The sequence below is a fragment of the Syngnathus acus genome, chromosome 1 (genome assembly GCF_901709675.1).
Source record: "Syngnathus acus chromosome 1, fSynAcu1.2, whole genome shotgun sequence".
Lineage (NCBI taxonomy): Eukaryota > Metazoa > Chordata > Actinopteri > Syngnathiformes > Syngnathidae > Syngnathus > Syngnathus acus.
The window spans coordinates 7,085,942-7,099,825 of record NC_051087.1 but is presented as its reverse complement, the minus strand read 5'-3'; the positions used below and the strand labels follow the sequence as shown (position 1 = coordinate 7,099,825).

The 13,884-nt window shown below is 39.8% G+C and overlaps 1 protein-coding gene across 1 annotated transcript; it reads left to right on the top strand.

The window, feature by feature from the left end:
- The first annotated feature begins 7,175 nt into the window (after nucleotides 1–7,175).
- On the top strand, nucleotides 7,176–13,534 carry LOC119120366 (alpha-1A adrenergic receptor-like). The gene is given in 3 exon segments (XM_037247183.1): nucleotides 7,176–8,067; nucleotides 8,070–8,156; nucleotides 12,699–13,534. Coding segments are annotated over 3 exon segments (1,482 nt in total). The 5' UTR covers nucleotides 7,176–7,199; the 3' UTR covers nucleotides 13,226–13,534.
- Nucleotides 13,535–13,884: the final 350 nt, after the last annotated feature.

Here is a 13,884-nt window from a genome sequence, read left to right as displayed (position 1 = left end):
TCACTGCTATTTACTGAATGGTGTACATGGAGCAGCACTCTCTTGTGGGTGTGAGTCACACGCATACACAAACATACAACAAGTGTATGTGGCGTGAGAAAGGCAACGCAGGGTCTCAGTGTTTGAAGAGGACACCCGAAGTACACAGAGCACATCTCTGGAGACTTGCATCAGTAAACTCCCTTGGTGTCGCATAATTATTGGAAGTGAGATTCACACAGTGTCAAACATAGAGCATACGGAGAAGAGTCTTCATGGTAAATAAATTTAGGTTTGGGTAATTTTTGTCATTACTTGGTTCAAGGCGAGGGCGACGGGGACGAGCTGTTGATATGAATGAATATTCTGCACTAATGAGTTTTATTTTATTCCTACTTTGTGCTATGCATGGACTTACCCTGGGTTATACTCTAAAAATGTCTGACCTGTCTCACCACTTTCAGGCCCCTCAGGACTGCTAATCAGAAATTGCCAGTCAGTCATTCCAAAGTCAGAGTTTGAAATAACCGCAGGAAGATATTTTTTTTTCCTTGTTTGGCTGCTCAGAGGCTGTGTCATCTGTCATTTCCCTCAAACTACATTGCTGTTGTGTAAAAACAGATATGCCAAAATGTGACCGCTACCATTGGGGTCATTTTGAGGGCATGTAATGGCAATCCAAACACATGCAGGTATAAATGGCACGATACACGAACGTCTGTGTTGAGTGGCTATCGGTGTGGGAGAATAAATTAAGCAAAACAAGGGGTAATAAATAAATAAATAAATGGCATGTTGAAAAGTAATCAAATTTGGGGAACATAACTTTTGAACCCCCAAAATGATCATTTTCAGTGCACCTTTAATCAAATGTTGGCTGCAAAAACATTCACTCTTATGTTGTGAGAAAAATGGAAAATATGTGCTTTAACCATGTGATGCCTATTTTAATCAATTTGATTTCAACAGGATCTGCTTTAGCCAAAGATAACAGACGGCTTTAATCATATGTAAATAGTGCTTAAACCCTCCCAACCTTCATTTGTTTGTCTATAAGCTTCTCTTTTCAACAACCATTTTGTCCCATCATGATAGCAAACTCCCTTAAAGCCACGCTGCATACAAACATTTCCAAGAGTTTACTAAGAAATTGTACATGTGCTAATTAAGTTTTAAGAAGATCAAGTTCAGTTCCACCAATGTATTGTATGCTATTCATCAAAATTGGTTAAATACCGGGATTAAAATGCGGCTCGGAAATATTTGTCAACCGGCTATTCTGGAATCTTCAGAAATTCCCAATGGCCTGATGGATAAAATTCAATTACAATCCTGCAGTGACCAGGAGAGAACATTACTATTGTACAAATAAAGAAGCTGTCATGGCATTGACAATTGCAATAAACTAAAGAAACGCCACTAAATGATGTGCAAATCAGGCAAATAAATTCTAATGTATTTTATTTTATTCGGTTAAGTGATACTTATCAAATGTCTTGTTCTACATTTACAATGTACAATGTGTATTGTAGACACTGTCTGCTTGTTTCCAATACAAACAGCATCTCACCTGTGAAGCTGCTGGCACTGCTGTGATCAGTGAGGCAAATCTCGGCCCACGTTGCCTTGATAACAGAGGACCTTCTTTGTGAGCGTTCTATTTTTATACTGCAGGTCTGTGAGTAGAAAATGATCAGATTCCCATGTGGCTCAGGATCATTAAGCTCTATCGCGTCTTTCAAAAAGCTCCCGTCGTGCATCAATAATCATCATCATTGGTCAGAGGATATCTAACCTCATGGTTAACTTCAAAGTTTTGAGGTGAAGTTTGCATTTTATATTTCAAAAAGAAGTGTATGAGCTGAAAAATAGAATATAAATAAATTCCTATCTGTCTTTCCGATATGGTATTTTTAACTTTGCAGAGCACGAAATAAACGCAAAGCAAATCATATCGTGATTACATGCCATGATTCACTCAATGCAAAAAATGGCAATGGTGCACACAAATTGACAAGTCAAAAACCTCAGGAAATAATTCAAGCATTTTCTCTAAGCTACATTGATTGAGCCACGGTTTGTTGCAGTAAAGACAGTGAAGGAGAACCTATAATAAGAGAAAATTATATCCAAGTTTCCTCAGACACAAACCTTTACATGTAAGTGTTACGTCATTTAAAACCCTTAATGAATGATGTTGCCATTTGCCAAATACAGCACAGTCCTTTCTAACAAGACACGTGGGCAGCCTGGCTCAGGGAACATAAAGGGGGGGGCTTGGTAATAAAAGTGTTGCAGACGAGTCCATCCTACGCTTACCCTGAGATGAAAGGTGACACCACACCCTAATCGTGACTTCTAATGTCAGATGTCTGTCGTGTACTTCAAATGCTTACATTGTAATTCCTCTCTCAGTTCAGCCATGCATTGTTGAGGGAATCACTCAGACAAAAGGCAAGACACTCATATATTAAGTTGCAGGACCGAAGCATGTTTCTTAAATTACGTAACATTTTACCAAAGAGGCTCTTATAGGGAAAGGAATACAAAAACTGTATAGACCACCGGTTTTACTTTTAACACATTATTGCTCCTTTAAAAAAATAAAAATAAATAAAAAATCTTTCAACATTTGACACTAGAAAGCGAGCAGTAAGATTATTTGACCTTTTGAAGATTCAGGTATGAAATAATATCAAAGTACAATATGACCTGTGGCAAACTGAATCCCAGTCACTCTGGCGAGGCGTGATAAGTAAGAACAGTCACAGTAGACATTAGAGATTACCATACTGAGAGAGTAAGGGCAGAGAAAATATGAATTGGAATATGGGCTTCTGCGTTTTAGCGAAACGTGGGCAAAGGCTACCGGAATTGAATGCAAATGAAGAGCAGGCTACAAAAATAAAAAGAAACAGACCTCAAACATCAAATGAACTATTTGCCGGCGCATTGAGAGATGTGGCTGAAACGGACTGAACTGGCACCAAGTGTTTTGGGTTTGGCAGCTAGTTGTCATTAAATGGCCAATTGGCAGCCACTGGGTTTGCTGCGATTCCAAATTTTAATCTTTGAATGAAGAGCAGTACAATATAATAAATATAATAAATCCCTGTCGCCAAAATACACGACCGCAGTCGGTGAATCAATCACCTCCAACAGCCCTTCGAAATATCCACACTCTCCTTTTTTATGGATTGTATCATCTCTTTGTGGCAATCTGCTTTTTCCTTGAAAATCCTGTAATGTTTTGTAGTTCAATAAAAAAAACTATACAGTGTAGTATTTTGTATACAAAGCCTCAAAAGCCAAAACAGATCCACACTTTTCTTATTGTGGTGTGTCAGTGCAGTGCTCAATCACTTGCTAATCTTTTGGCACATATAAAGTTTGATGGGACAGGAAATTCCAGGCCTTTTGATTGAGGTCAAAAGCTTCTCGGTTGAATGGACTGCAGCGGAAGTCAAGGTCGTGAATCATGCACATTTTATTCTAGTAATCATTCATAGTTGGTATTAAAGATTTACAGTGGAGGCTGTTGGAAAGTGCGTAATAGTGTATCATCAGTCCAAACCATGTTTGACTACTTGACCCCAACCCCCTTAAAAAAAAAAAGTAGAGGAATATACAATTTTTATTCTACTATGTGTGATGAAAGAGAGCCTAATTCTTTATTTGATTGTTTCTCTGTTTACATATCCATAAAACTCCAAATTCTGCGAGCCCTGAATTGTCAGTTAGAATGTTCTAAATGAGCTAGCACTCAAGATTTTTTTTTTTTTTTTAAATGGCTGGAATTGAAAGTGTTAATGACCAATTTGCTGATAAACCTTTTTTGTTTGCATGGAGCCTCACACGTATGAGCTGCCATCATTGACCAATTACAGTAAATGCGGCAGGGGCATAAAGACAGTGATGCAATCAGCGATTGTGGCACATTAAGGAGCGAGGAGTGATAACCACGTAATCACCATTCTGCAACAGTTGGCTGACTGACTTGATTATGAGTCATTCATAACCACTCCAGATGTGATCACCTTTGGATGACTGGAACACATGCACTGCAGCAAGTTCACCTTTTTAGTTTTTCAATTTTCATCACAATAGTGTGAGGTTCCATCCAAACTTTTGCTGGCTCTTTTATGTTTTATCTGCTTTATTAACAACCACCAGAAAAATCTTTCATCATGCAACCTTTAGTACTTTGGTTGTATTTTTATTCAGGAGAGCAGTGAGAGTGCATTTGATACCTCGGCCGTCAGAACTTTATCCACCGCTTAATGCAACCCCTATCTCAAGTATAGAAACTATTAAGAGCACAAGATAGCAACACAAGAATGTGCAAGAACAGTTCAGAATCAACATTTATGCATCTTATAATGTAACAAACCCCAAAATAAAAGTATATTAAATACATGATGCCATGTGATTTGCTGGTGGGACGTTGGCTATAAGAAGTTCTGCTCAAAGGACGGAAAATGCTGTTGTCATCATGAACCTGTTCGCTGGCCTTTGGGGTCAAATTTATGATCTGATTGGCTGAACAGTACTGCTATTGCTGTTATCGTTTAGAATACATCGGCCAGCATTTCCGATTCTGAAGGGCCTGGACATATCAGATTGACTAGGCAATGGATAGAAGCTGAAATATGATTGGACAGAAACAGTGCACCCAAGACATACATCAATACAATTGCTGGAAATAAATCAGTGACATTTCTGTGGATGAATATTAAAGTTAAATGTAGGTCAGTGTTTTTTTTGTTTTTTTATAGTCTTGGGGCCAGGAGAGCTAAGTCCTTGGTGGCCCTGATATCTTTGGAATGATTAATTAAAACCCATAGCAGGACTGGGAAATGTAATTATTTTTCTTTTCTTACATTTTTTGTTTTTAAAGAATTGGTAACTCTCTTTTGCTTCTAATAATGGTTACTGAATTCCTCTCTGATTATTACACCACAATTCTGTTACCAACAAAAATCTAATCATGCATACACAACTGTATCTTATTAGCTGCAGTCCTCTCACGCAAAGCTTTCTGACCTACATATGGTCAGCATTTCATTTTTGAAATAGTCACAGGGAGCCACATTAGGTAAACAAGCACAGTGTAATGAGACTGCAAGAGGTTTGTATAGCTTGTGTCCTTATGTGGGTCATCGGCAGGCTGGAGTCTATCCCAATTGAATCGAATCACCAGCCAATCGCATAAGGAAAATAATTCACGCTAATAGGGACGGGAATTGATAAGATTTTTATAATTGCGATTGCATTTTTCATTCTGTTTAATGATTCCATTCTTTATCGATTCTCATATGGGTAAAAAAAGAAGCGCATGAACAACTCTAATCATTTTGATTTATATATTGCAACGTTGTGTAACTATAACATTACAAACCTAAGACTGAAGTCTTGAAAAACTGTTTTTGTCATCTCTCTAGAATTGGGGTGGGCAAAATATTGTGTTAAGAGGGAACAATGCAAGCATTCTTCTACAATAGAAATCATCACCTACCGAAAATCAAGGGCTTCTACATTGGCAAATGGGTGCAAGCCTTTAACTACAAAAGGTATTTCCTCCCTTTGTATAAATTTCAACATTGCAGGTACCGTATTTTGCGGACTAAAAGTCGCACCGGAGTACAAGTCGCACCAGCCATAAAATGAATAATAAAGAAGAAAAAGACATAATTCACACTGGAGTATAAGTCTCATTTTAGGGGGAAATTTATTTGATAAAATCCAACACCAAGAACAGGCATGTCATCTTGAAAGGCAATTTAAAATAAAAATAGAATAGAGGCAACAACAGCCTGAATAACTGGACGATATGCTAACGTTACATGACACATAAACTACAAACTGAGAACGTGCCTGACGTAACATATTAAGAGTTACTCAGATAACTATAGTTGCAATTATTCCGCAGATCTAGAGCGCCCTCTTGCAGTTTAGTGTGAAAATAACACATGGAATGATCATGATCTGGCTTGGCTAGTAACTTGCGTTGCTAGGCATGTTGCATAGCGTGCGTAACGTGCGTAAAATGCAAAACGTGTGTAGCGACGTAATTCGTGCTGACTGGAATCGCGAAGGGAATTGTTAGCAAAATAGCAAACGATTCCTATGAATTGGTAACATGGGAACTGGTTCTCAACAAGAACCAGTTCTCAATTCCCATCCCTACACACCAATGAACAATTAGACAACACAACGGAATCTGAAGGCCCTGTGCAGTTTAGATTGACACGGGAGCACCTCGAGGCGGGAATCTAATTGGAAAACAAATTTGAATATTAAGCAGCGTTGCCAGGGGAAACACAACCAAATGAAGAGATTAGATTGTTGGGCAATAAATAACACAATTTCATGGAACAAATGTCAGAATGAAAGGCCAGCTCAACTATTTCTATGACAGCTTTATTTTTGGACACCCTATCAGATAGGACCTATCTGCTTCTCAATGCTATGGCATGCTTCTGAAGCAAACAGTGAAAAAGTTGAATTTTTCTGTTTGTGTAAACACTGAGCCAATAAAAGAGAAATATTTCAACAATCAAATTGTCTAAAAATCTTCTTGTCTAGTAGTTTTGAGCAAAATATAAGTGGTGTCTTGACATACGTATGGACTAACATGAATAGTTCTGGAAAAATTTCCTGCGGACATCCAACTTGAATGAAGTTCTCAGCTTTCATTTACTTCTACAACCGGCCAAATGACCCATTGATAATATCCTACTTGGCTTGTGAATAAAAAGCCATATTTAAGGGTCAGCTCTTACAAATATGATGAGCATCATCCACATCAACAAAGCAAAAAGCTTTCAATTAGACATTGAGGCAGCGCTGACGTGAGGAGATTTTGAGTGAAACAATTTCTGTGCGTGCGCGCGCGCGCGTGTGCATGCGTATGACGTGGGTGGAGCTGCAGGTTCGGACCTGCTCTGGCTGACTCCGGGAGCCAGTTGATGGTCGAAAATGATGCCACAAGTGCACGCCGCTGCACAGCCAAGAAGATACGCGTGCCCATGGCGAAGAGTTGGAGGCTCTTATATATTTTTTTGTCGCCTCATCAACTCCTACCGAGCCCACGAGTGTGTTGCCCAAGCGGCCCTGCGGGTTGCTTATTCTTTTTGGGATTGTTTTACGCACGACTATTGTTTGGCGCAGATGATGAAGCACTTAGTTTAAGTTATTTTTACGTGTGCTATTTCTTCAGCATGGCGGATTCAAACTTAAGGAACGACACTATCCATGGGATCTATTTCACGGAGCCTCTCAATGGCTCTGCAATGGAGCTAATATTTCTAAACGACAGCACTGCGGCGTGTTCGAACTTTACACTTGACTCCCGATCCGTTTGGCTCGGCCTTTTTCTCGGTTTATTTATTCTGGTGGCGATCGTGGGTAACATTTTGGTTATTTTGTCCGTGTTGTGCAACAGTCACTTGCAGACGGTGACCAACTTCTTTATAGTCAACTTGGCGATGGCGGACCTGCTCCTGAGCATCGTGGTGCTGCCCTTCTCCGCTTCTCTGGAGGTTCTGGGCTGCTGGGTGTTCGGCCGGGTGTTTTGCAATATCTGGGCGGCGGTGGACGTGCTGTGCTGTACTGCCTCCATCCTCAGCTTGTGCATCATCTCCGTGGACCGCTACATAGGCGTCAAACACTGCCTCAAGTACCCGAGCATCATGACCGAGAGGAGGGCGGGCGTCATTCTGGTTTTGGTGTGGGTGTCGTCCACAGTCATCTCGGTTGGACCGCTGCTGGGTTGGAAAGAACCGCCACCCGTGGACGAGAGCATCTGCAGGATTACGGAGGAGCCCGGATACGCGCTCTTCTCCTCTCTCTTCTCCTTCTACCTGCCGCTCCTGGTCATCCTCATTATGTACTTTCGGGTCTACGTGGTGGCCCGAAGGACTACCAGAAGCCTGGAGGCGGGTGTCAAGCGGGAACGAGACAAGTCCGTGGAGGTGGTTCTGAGGATCCACTGCCGCAGCGTGCTGGAGGATGCGCGCGCGGTCAGCTCCAAAAGCAACAAGCAGCACCCGTTCAGGAGCTCGCTCTCCGTGCGCCTCATGAAGTTCTCTCGGGAGAAAAGGCGGCCAAAACCCTCGCCATCGTCGTAGGCATGTTTATCCTCTGTTGGCTGCCTTTTTTCTTCTTTTTACCTTTTGGTAAGTAGACTTACAATATAATGTTTCTTTATAGTTCTTTAGGCTTCTTTCATTTATTTATTTAATATATATTATATATATGTATTTAATATACATTATATATATTTATTTAATATATTATATATATACATATATATATAGGCAGAGTGAGTGTGAGAGCATCAGGTTGTGAGTTGTGGTCTACAACAGCTAATTGCAAGTGTTCTGATTTTTTGATTCGTGTTGTTTTTGACTGTACCATTAAAAAAAGACTGGACCTGCATTGGCAACACAATCACTCAATAGCTCTATTTGATTTCTTTGTTTTTTGTTTCCCTTGCAACAAATAAATAAATAACTCAGCTTAGAAACATCACTACGGATTAGGGCACATGTTAGTCTAGGGTACTAACTGCAATCACAATTCAGCCTTATTGATGTTTTAGGAACACCATACTTCAGCTTGGTCTTGGTCAAATTGAAGTGAGTCATAAGTCACACCTTACTTGCTTTTGACATCACAATTTTTTTTTTTTTTTTTTAAATAATCTAAGGAGGAGAAGAATGATTGAGGTCCGAACTCAAATAACTTATTGCGGACTCAATTTTGCAAGGCTGTCATTTTTCTCTCCTCAGACTAACATTTTTATTCCACGTGTATAAGAGTAGTTTACATAACACAATGTACATCTGGTCCTTGGAAATGTACCAAAAAAATTACCTAGTGACAGATTGAGGTGTGAAATTGTGTGTGGCATTGACAGAAGTGTGTTTATGTGGATTCATTCTCTCAGGCATCTGCTACTGTTCCAACCCAGGTTTGTTAGGTTCTCTCTCCAAATTGTCTGTAGGTGTTAATGTGGGCGTGAATGTTTATCTATCTTTATACATCAGTCCCGCGATTGATTAGTGATCAGTCTAAATGGGATCGACTTAAGCTTCCAGTGACCCTGCACAAGTGCTACGTGTATCAAGGATGGATGACAGTATAGATTGTACTTAGATGGGAGAAATGGAAGACTGCTCCCTTTTTGGTGTAATCTTGACTAATGCTAGAGAAAGGTTGTTTTTTTTCTGACCTTCAAGGCACAATCCACACTAATAAATCAAAAGGGGCTGCATGAATACTCATACCTTTTTTTCCCAGGGTCAAAATGTACAGGCTGTAAAAGTTAAGTGCCAAGAGTACAAATCAACACTTTTTGGAGTCTTGGGGCTTGTTACTCTTCAACAAAGACCACATTTTTGCTCAGTTCAAGACTATACTTTTTTTTCTTGCACACCAATCATAGAAACATGTCAGTTGTGTCAGTAATTAGTTTTGTTACCACGTTGTTTATTAATGTGACATCTAGAGTGTTACTGTTGATTAGTCCACAAAAAATATATTCATTAGTGGACAGGAACTATTGCAATTAATAAATATTTAAATGTCACATCAGTGTTCATACAAATATGTTTTGTCTTTGTTTATGGATGATGTAATATTTGCAGGAATTACATTCACTGTTGCAACAACAACTATGCATTCATTTTCCATATCACTTACCATGTTAAGGGGCACAGGTCAGTTGGGGTTTAGCCCAACTGATTTTAGTGTGACAACAGCAACTGTGTCAAATATGTTTAGGGTTTGATGGTATAAGGTTTGTTGTCACACGCATATGTTAAAACATTGTGTACAGCTGTTGCTCATACCTTGTTGGAGATGGAGAAAGAATGTCCAACATGGAGGCAAGCATGGCAGAGGTAGAGAAGTGATAGCAGGCCAGGAGAGAGTGGGGGGGGTCGCAGGTAGGCAAGCAGGTAGCACACAGGTAATCCAAATTGTAAGCTTGAAGCAGTAAAAAACTATGTCACTACTATCTTCTTGGCTAACTGAGCCTGACTGAGGCAGACTGCCATGTGGGAGAAGCCATCTTCACCTGATCAGGTGCCTGATCAGGTGACTGAACAGGTGACCAAAGGATGTGTCAAAATAAAAGTCTGTGGGTCAAGGCCAGCAAAATTTAACCAAAGTTCAAAATAAAGGTCCATGGCCCAAGGTCAGCCAATACTTACCAAAATTAAAGTTTAACTTAAGGAAACCAAATTGGCTCCAACATCAACAATATTGATAAATGCCTCTCTGTCAGTGCCAATCAAAATCTATTTGCACTGGATATCACTCTATTGTTGAAGTGGTCATGACCTTTTGAATGGTCTACATTTATTTGGGGGGGAGACAAAACCCAAATTATTTTAGGAAGGTCCGCGCAAACTCATGCGAACAAGAGTTAAAAGTAGCATTTGAACACCACATGAGCGGAGTCCTGGCTGGTCAATATAACTCATTATTTACGCTATCAGTGATTCCCAACCAGTGTTCTGCAGGAAATTGTCCAATCTCACTTTATTGGTCAGAAAGCAATGTATCGTGACTGACAAAACAAATAAATGCTCCTCCACTAGATGGCAGGCGATACATAGAGTAATTAACTTGTCCATCCACTCTTGCGACATTTTAGTTTGGTGGTGTGCTTTGAGATTTCTCCAATGTATATACAGGCAATGCAAATGAAATGTTTTTCATTGTTCATCATTTCAGGAAAAAAATAAAGGTGAGCTAGGGTTCACATGACAACAACAATGCTACCCTAATCTTTCAAATCTGTGTTGCATCATATTATTTTGTTGCTGATAGATAAAATGTTGGTAAACCGCAGTGTTAAATGGTCGATGTTGATTAATTCACAAAGAGAGCTTGCCAATATTTTTATCAATATTATTAGTATTGACAGCTACTGTAGTCTTGATTAAATGCTGTATTGTCTTTGGGCTTGTTTCTTAATTTCTAAATAGTACTTACTTGCACCCCACACTTTCTTGTCTGTTGTGGACAGCTCCTAAATCTTAAAGCTACCCATCTGTACTAATTCTATTTTTAGCCCGGAGGACAGACGTGCACTTCAAACGAGTATTTATGTCAATCAGGCCTTTTGTTTGTGATGATGCAGACAGAGTGCTTTGACCTATCCAAAATTCCAATACCATTTGCCTTTTAGGCAGCACTTTGTTGGGGACACAAGGAAAAATAGCCCTTCAGTTTTTGTTTACTTACATGATATTTTCAGAGCAACAGTAATTACTGAACTTTTTTTTTTTTTTAAATGAGAATTGAAATAAACATTGTAATGCTGACTTTCTAATCCTCTTGTCAAATGGTTCCACGCTAACTTAATTTGGAGGTTTTAGATAACCAGTGTACAAATCAAGGTCAAAGTTAAGAAACACAGTTTTTGCATGGCACTATTATCACCCATGGTGATGTTCATTAAAATCAACACTTGAATTTATCATGAGTTGCCTTTGTATGGTTGAGTGAGCAGTAATTAACTAATAAATTCAAAACAAAATTATGACTGTACTTAAATTTGAACGAATAAGATTGATTGTTGATTGCAAACAGGGCCCTGCTATGTTGTCTTTTTTTGTCGCTGGCTTGAGAAGCCTTAAGCATTGCAATTGTTTCTGCCTGGGAGTCCCTGGTGTGACCACTGATGAGAGACTAACATTTTATTTGTATGAAAGTCACATCCAGACTATTTTACATAATGAGCACTCATCTCCCGAGCCATGCATCGCATTTTCCACCCTCTCTTGCATTTTCTACTCAAGCGACTCCATTAGGCTTTGTGTAGCAGCACTTTTGCTGTGTGTGCGTTTGCAGGTGTGGGTTTGCTTCATAGGTTTAATGAAGACTTTTAATGTTTAATTTTCAAGACTAAACTACTTAACCTTTTGGAATAATCACATGTTTAAAAATGAATAACAAACTAGTGACACTGGCACCCCAATTTAAAGTTTCTACCAATCTGTGCAAATTTAGGGGTGTTTGAGCCATAGAGCTCTATTTCGGCAATTTACTTTCGAGCACAAGTTGGCGGTTCTGAGAGTGGGAAGTCTGCGCTGCTGTGGTCGGGTCAATACTTTTGCATTCCCTTTTAATACGGTGACCAGTTGCCCACTAGAGTCTTGTGGGAAGTCTGCACTGCTGTGGGTGTGGTCAATGCTTTTGCATTTGCGTTAAATACGGTGGACGAGTTGCCCACTAGAGTCTGCCTTGTGAAGTGGGAACTCAGAGAACCTCCACCCCTCCATGTTTGTGTGCCACGCATTAGGATGACTTAAAAATCTCATAATAATAAATATGATTGTCATCATAACAGTAATGTATTCAACAAATAGATTTCTATTATATTCTGTGGGTTTTGTTCCCCTCTATTTACAAAGAAAATACATGCGACATGCCTGTGCCTCAATCAAATTCACTAAAAATGCATTAGACAAGTTGTCTACCCACACCAGCACTTAAGCAAACCTTAAGACCAACTTTCTGGCATCAAATTATCACTCCACCAGACTCATCTCCAAAACCCAACATACGTACAGCCAACTTGGAAGAGTCCAGTTTGTCAAATTGCTTACATGAAATATGCCACAAATACGCTGCTTATGAAAATAGAGACCTCGACATGCCGCTCACTCTTTTACAAACGCTCATACATGTTTCTCTTCTGCTAGGCTCCTTCTTTCCAGCGATGAAGCCATCAGAGACAGTATTCAAGGTGGTCTTTTGGCTGGGCTACTTCAACAGCTGCATCAATCCCATGATCTACCCCTGCTCCAGCAAAGAGTTCCAGCGGGCTTTCACCCGCCTACTCAAGTGTCGCTGCCGCCAGAGGCGGAGGGCTCTGCGTCGCTTCTATGACCAGAAATGGCGCTCGGCCATCAGGGGAATGGCGTTGGAACAAAGAGGGGAACACGAGTCAGGCTACACCACGCACGGCTCCTGCGGCAGCTCTTTGTTAAGCAAGCCAGGGGGGAGTTTAAAGAGATGGAACCTGTTCCCACCGCTGCAGAAGTCCTCCTTTCAGCTCAAAGAAACAGTGAACAACCTGTCAAATAAAATTAAGGGAAGCACGGGGCGAGGAAGTGCACCTGCAGTGGTCGATGCAGTTTCAATGGGGATTTACAACGTGTGTGAACAAAGCAGTTATCACATCTATGACTTGGCTGAGTGTTACGGCCTGAAGGAGACAGACATTTAAGAGGACGCTTTATTCTCAAAAGGCTCTTTTGGACCAAATATCATTTGATCATTCACATTCAGAACCACCACAATAAAGGACAGAGAATAAGATTCACTGTATCAGAAATCTGGCTTGATCAAAACGAAATACTGAGTCTTTATGTTTTTGTTAAAAAAAAAAATCTTGTATTGTGCACGTGGTCGTCTTGTGACCGGGAAGTGTAACTGACAGGTGCAACTGTTGATTGTTCTAAAATGAGAGCACGTTAAATTATTTCCATCCATCACGATCACAAAAGATTGAACACATTTTTTTCAATTTTGCTTGGTTCACAATATTCCAATATCACATTTTTTATAATTATCTTGACGTTGGTTTAATATAACAAGGTAATGTAAGACAGGGAATTAAATGCCGCAAAGTGTGTCTTGTAACTGTTGGATTCACTGCATTAAGCGACACAATTACTTGGCTATCATAATTGTATATATTCAAGTGCAGAGTGCTACTGTGAAATGAACATGCATAGTTTTTTTTAATGCTGTGTTTGTTTTTGTGCAAATTAAAAGTTTTAAAAAAAAATTTTTTTTTCCATTTCCCTGATAGCAAATTCAATGTAGTATCCATGCAGTATGTCATGTTACTGTATATGGCTTTGATTTTATGTCATTTGGGGA